Below are 6,000 nucleotides of genomic sequence, written 5' to 3' on the forward strand. Positions count from 1 at the left end.
TTGGAAAAATGAACAGATGCAAATCTCTACAAATAAAGAATATTGTATTGGATATTTATATATACACTCTAAAGCTAATATCATGCAAAATTAAATAAAAAAAGAGTTACAATAAACAAATTTAAAAATTTGTACAAGGGTCTATGAACCTCTTTTTAACTCCCATCATCATGAATCTTTCCTGACTCTTTATATGGGAAGTATTTATCAAGACAAACCTCTGATACAAACAATATTGGGATAATTAGTTAGTTAAACTGTTAAACTAACAGGAGCTCGTAATCAATAAACATTGCACGCACTGTACCCCACCTTTGTACCCCACCTTCTTGGTACCAAAACAATGTTTTTTTGCCAAAGGTACCAGATTAGTAAATGCATAAAAGATATAAACTAAAGTTTGTTCGTGAGTTTGTTTATATATCTGATTATAAAATTGAATTAACACCACCAATAAAACTCAGAAAAAATCTAAAAAAATACATGCAAAGGCATAGGTTTATGAGCTAGTTTTGTAAAAATATGGTAAAAAAATTAAGTACAATGAAAAGAAATATTATTATGTTAGTAAATTACTAATTTGTGGTTAATATCTGGCAATAGTATAGGGAATTAAAGAAGCATATAAATTAATCCAAAAAATTATAACCTAAAACATTAGCTCGAAGAACTTGACCCATATCTTGCCCACTTTAAAATTGAATTTTGGAGAATATAATCTTACATAACCTGCAATTTATATAGAAGAAAATATTTAGAATTATAAAAATCCATCAGCAATCAAAACAAACAAACAATAAAAATTGATCAACACAAATAAACAATGTGAATAATGCAAAAACAAACGCCGTTAAAAAAGAGATGAAAGAACCACACACGTTGTAAATATGTACACATCATGTCGTTTGAATTATTTTCAAATACAAATTCTAAACTTCATATGAATTATATCCTAGACAAGATTGTTTTTTATAATTGGACTTATAATTAGAAGGGAAAATGGAGATATAACCCGTCTCAACTTTACCTTTCAAATATGAAATATGATTGAATTTTAATTTTTATGAATTAAAAAAGAAGAGGTCTAGAAAAATAGATAAATAACTTTCAGAGGATTCTGGAGCTCCTGGGGATTTTCTTTTATATATATATTAAGATTAAGATAAGATAAGATATTGATTGATTGATGATTTATTTATCTTTCTAATAATAGGATGAGCCCTGTTTGTAGTTTAGTAGGATAAATAGAGTATGTGTGTAATAATTTAATAATTTAGTAGTTTAACGGATATACTATTTTTTTAATAACTAAAATTAGGGGATAATTATTGAATCAAATTATAGCTCATTCTGGTTATTATAGTATAAATATATAGTAGAGAAGGTTTTGTTTTCTGTTATTTTTTAATTTCAAAATAGAAAGTATAATCAAGTTAAAATATTTTATTTTCGATTTTGAAATATCCTTCTAGAAGGATAAGGATTAAAAACGATTAAATTAAAAGAAAATTCCGTTTTTGATTAAAAAAGATCCTCGTAGAAGTAGAAATTACTTACTCCCTCTCTCCCATCCATTTCTTTACAGTTCCTATTTTGGGTCGTCTCATCCATTTCTTTACATTCCAAAAATAGTAAACTTTTAATAATATAAAACACTATTACACCCACTAACTTCCTTCTCTCAAATCTATTATTAAATATTAATAGGTCCCACTACTTTAACCACTTTTCATCATTTTTCATTACTTTACCTACTTTTATATATATATACATATTGGTCTCCGTGCCCACCAGAGATGTAAACATTGGGACGGAGGGAGTAGTAATTAAGCTAGAATACAGAAAAAGTAAAAGAAAATGAATTTAGTACCAAATGAAATGAGAAAGCCCAGCCAGGCATCTCAAAACATATATACACGTGTGTATCTGTATAAGATCTCAGTCCCAAAGACAGACAGCAACACAAAACCCTGATCAGAAAAACACACAAACAATGGCATCTCTATGCTTGTTGGGCCCACCTGAAATCAAGAACCCTAAGCCCACATCATCATCAGCCAATCAAGAATCAGCAAACACAGGTAACCCTTTTCTTGATCTCTTGAATTCAAACTTCAATTCCATTACTAAACCACTTTACCCACCTAAGACTCAAACTGAAAACTCCTCTAATGCTTATTCATCAACTGGTAATCCTTGTCTTGATTTCTTTTACCATGTTGTTCCTGATACCCCTGAAACTACTTTGACTAGACTTCTCGAAAAAGCGTATGATCATTCTCCTGTTACTGCTTTGAAACTTGTTTGTAATCTTCGCGGGGTTTGGGGTACTGGGAAGAATCATAAGGAGGGGTTTTATAGCGCTTTGCTTTGGTTACATAATAATCATCCTAAGAGTTTGGGGTGTAATGTGGGGACTATTGCGAAATTCGGGTATTTTAAGGATTTGTTGGAGGTTTTGTATAGGATTCTTTTGGGGGGTAATGTGAGGGAGAGGGCTAGGGATGCGCATAACAGGAGGAAAGATGAGAAGCAACAGAAGATTAAGAGGTTACGGAGGTATGGGGATTGTGGGAGTGGGGAGATACAGAGGCCTTTTGGGAGTAAGAGTTGGGGGAGTGGTGGTAAGAAGAAGATTAAGAGTAAGGGTGAGAGTGAGGATAGTAAGGCTGCGTCCAGAGATGCTAGAGTGTTGGCTTCGAGGAAGAGGGATGCGATTGAGAAGAAGGAGGCGAAGAGGCGTAGGGAAGAGGATAGGATTGATAAGGCTAAGAGCGCGATTACTAGGTATGCAAAAGACTCGGATTATAGGTTTTTGTTTGAGAGGGTTTCTGATTTCTTTGCCGAGTGTCTGAAAGGTGATCTTGTGTTGTTGGAGTCTGGTAAGTTGAGGGATATTAGTCTGGCTGCTAAGTGGTGTCCTTCTTTGGATTCGTCGTATGATAGAGTTACTTTGGTGTGTGAGAGGATAGCTAGGAAGATGTTCCCCAAAGAGGAGTATGAGGATGGTTTGTTGGATGCTCATTATGCTTATCGTGTACGTGATCGGTTGCGAAAGCAAGTGCTTGTTCCCCTCCGCAAGGCATTGTTAGAGAGGCAGAAGAAGCCTGCTAAGGAGCTGAAGGCAGGCGGGGAGTCGTCGAAAGTAAAAACCAGTAAGAAGGGGGGTTTTCTTAAAGGGAAGGTGAGTGATGGATGGTTTCCGCATGAAATAATTGGGGGTGTTAACTATGGAAATGGGAAATTAGCTGAGAGCCAGTGGAAAAGAATGGTCGAAAGATTGTCCAGGAAAGGGAAATTGAAAAATTGTCTTGCAGTTTGTGATGTCTCTTCAAACATGAATGGTGTTCCTATGGAGGTGGCAGTGGCTTTTGCTGTATTAGTATCTGAGTTGAGCGAGGAGCCTTGGAGGCGCAATATTCTCACATTGAGCTCCAAACCAGAACTACTGAAGGTGGAGGGACAAGATTTGAGATCAAAAATTGAATTTGTGCGGGACATGAAGTTGGGAGGGAACCCTGATCTTCAGAAGGTGTTTGATTTGATACTGCAATCAGCCATGATTGGGAATTTGAAAAAGAACCAAATGATCAAAAGAGTGTTTGTCTTCAGTGACATGGAATTTTATCAACCCACAAAAGAATCAAACCACTGGGAAACAGATTATCAAGCCATAACCCGAAAATTTGCAGAGAAAGGTTATTGTCTTCCCGAGGTTGTATTTTGGAACTTGAGAAATTCTAAAGCGACACCTGTCGTAGCGAACCAGCCTGGGGTGGTGCTTGTTAGTGGCTATTCCAAAAACTTGATGACTCTCTTCTTGGAAGATGGAGATGGGGCTGATATGAATCCAGAAAAGTTCATGGAGAAGGCCATTGCTGGTGAAGAGTACAGTGAACTTGTGGTGCTTGATTGATAATTTTGTCCCATGGACTTTGCAGCTCTCCAAGTAAATCTTCTACTATGGTAATAATTGGCTATATAATCGGTTTGAAGAGTAGTAAAACCTTGGCATTGTCTAGGAAACATAGTGATGCCCCTGTAAGTTGCTAAGTTTTATGCTTGAACTTATTTTGAAACATCCTGGATTTCTATTTTTATTTGCCCATGGAGGGCATTGCTTTTTAAGGTTTGAATATTTGCTGCTACTGATATTAAATCTTTTTCTGCTTATTATTCACATCCTACAGAACTAGAAAGGTTACCTGAACCAGTATTTTAGTCTTGTTAAATTTTTATGCAAGAGCTAAGCATTTATGAACTCTTTCCCTGCTCACTTGTATCTGGTTGCAGCTGAAAATTTATTTATTAGTATGAATAATTTCAAATTTATGCTATGTTAGCAACATATGGCTAGGTATCTAGCATGATTTTGCGAACATAGTGATTAACCTGGAACTTGCTAACTCTTATGTTTTGGACTAAGTTATGCAAACACAGTGATGAATAATTTCAGTTTGTTCATGCGGTGCTACTCGGATTAGACTATAGAAATAAATAAACTAATAAAGATCTTGTAATGAGATCGATATGAAAGATGGGTAGTATTGCTTCTAAATCTTATGAATGCTTGATTTTTGTCCATTATCATTAAAATAATTCTAATAATAAAAGATTTATTTAGAAAAGTATGAATAAAAAATTCAAAGGGGTCCGAATCTCAGGTCTAAAAAGCACCTTATTTACGTCTCATCTTATGCCCTGCCGGCTTCTTTCTTTGTTATATTTTGAATCTCTACTTGTGCTTGTGTTAGCTTCTTCAGTTCTTCCTTTCTTCTTGTATTAATCCGTGAACATGAAATCTATAGAACTCGAGAGAAAGTTGCAAATTATAAACACTAACAAGTGTTGTTATGCAATCAATCCGTAGCAGATTTTGGAACGTTTTAGTTAATGAAAATTTTGCACATGGAGAATTAGTTGCTCACAAATTATATAATTTATTTTGTAGAGGCGCAATCGTTCTTCAAATAAGAGATTCAACACTTTATTTTTTGTATCTTTTTTTTTTCTAATTTGTAGAATGTACCACATATCGTGTAACATTGTAGAGTGTATCCTGACTTGTGGGTTGGGATGGTGAGGCAATTTCTTCTGCTATTTACAATTGTGTAACGTTATCTTTTCCCAGACTGTTTGATACATGAGGTTGGTGAAGGCTTACCAAAGGATATAAAAATTACATAATTTCTCATCATTATCGTCACTCGGAACCTCGTTAGGAGGGGCAAGTACTAGTACAAACTCCTAGTAATATGACTTCCAGTTCAATAGCTGCCATAAAATTTGGGGGCTGGACAGTTTGGGAAATGTGTCCCAGTTTCATACGAATGGTGCATCATCTGTTTAAATGTTGGGGGCTTCACTTTAAGTTCTTTAACATGACAAATGTGACCACCGTATTAGCTAGTCAAAGTCTGTAATCACTTTTATATGCACTTGAACCAGGACAATGAACATGCTATCAAGCCAAACCACCATCAACAAAGGGGCTTTGACAAATATTGAGCAACAAATTCACACAAATTGCAAGTTTATGTAAATAGCAGATTTCGAAATCCAAACATAGGTAGCACTAGAACATTACATTCTTCTTCTTACACGCATGGACCAGCATATCATTGCTAATTAGTCATCATCTCAAGACATTTTTCTGAAAAGAATAAAATAGAATAGCTCATTAAATCACAGAGATGGCCTGCTAACTTTGCCATTGCTAACCCATTCAAACTTCATATCATATGCATAATATTAGGTATTAAGAAGATAATATGTTTTATACAAGTACAGACACCCATATATAGATACTAGAACCAGCTTGTAAAGGAAAGACATTAAGGTCGTAAGCATCACTTACCTAGATATTGGTTTTCAGAGTTTTTAACATCGGCCAAGAACCAATGTCTATTGCTTCTGAGTTATCAATTGAAACGTTTGTAATGACAACAGTTTTCAAAGTAGAAATTTCTTTCACTGTGATCTTTTCTTCATCACTGATAC

The 6,000-nt window shown here is 34.9% G+C and overlaps 1 protein-coding gene across 1 annotated transcript; it reads left to right on the forward strand.

Moving 5' to 3' along the window:
• Positions 1-1,903: 1,903 nt before the first annotated feature.
• LOC141708541 (uncharacterized) lies at positions 1,904-4,182 on the forward strand. Its single transcript, XM_074512211.1, has one exon. The coding sequence runs from the start codon at positions 1,994-1,996 to the stop codon at positions 3,914-3,916; it is 1,923 nt and encodes a 640-aa protein (XP_074368312.1). The 5' UTR covers positions 1,904-1,993; the 3' UTR covers positions 3,917-4,182.
• Positions 4,183-6,000: the final 1,818 nt, after the last annotated feature.

This window comes from Apium graveolens, chromosome 2 (assembly GCF_009905375.1).
Source record: "Apium graveolens cultivar Ventura chromosome 2, ASM990537v1, whole genome shotgun sequence".
Taxonomy (NCBI): domain Eukaryota; kingdom Viridiplantae; phylum Streptophyta; class Magnoliopsida; order Apiales; family Apiaceae; genus Apium; species Apium graveolens.